The 224-nt window shown below is 64.3% G+C and overlaps 1 protein-coding gene across 1 annotated transcript in view; it reads right to left on the reverse strand.

Moving 5' to 3' along the window:
* Nucleotides 1-6: 6 nt before the first annotated feature.
* KIAA0100 (KIAA0100 ortholog) overlaps nucleotides 7-224 on the reverse strand; it is a gene marked incomplete at both ends in the record, with an annotated part of 12,789 nt that continues 12,571 nt past the window's right edge. Inside the window, 1 exon segment of the mRNA XM_010291088.1 lies at nucleotides 7-129. Within this exon segment, the coding sequence (XP_010289390.1) occupies nucleotides 7-129 (123 nt within the window).

Consider the following 224-nt stretch of genomic DNA (forward strand, 5'->3'; position numbering starts at 1 on the left):
CAGCCCAATGAGTAGACGTGCCTTCTCGTCCTCCTCCTGCTGCTGGATGGTCCCGTCTGATTTGTTCTCCAGCTTCCCCCGGGCCTCCGCGCCCGCCGCCGGCTTCAGGCGTAGCTTCTCTTTGATCACCTGTCCCGGGATTTAGGGGGCTCAGCACCCCACGGCCGCACTCAGGGCCCTTGGCGTGGGTGAGAGTCTGAGCTGCTGAGCCAGTGTGGCTGCTT

The sequence above is a fragment of the Phaethon lepturus genome, unplaced genomic scaffold, assembly GCF_000687285.1.
Source record: "Phaethon lepturus isolate BGI_N335 unplaced genomic scaffold, ASM68728v1 scaffold46947, whole genome shotgun sequence".
Classification (NCBI taxonomy): domain Eukaryota; kingdom Metazoa; phylum Chordata; class Aves; order Phaethontiformes; family Phaethontidae; genus Phaethon; species Phaethon lepturus.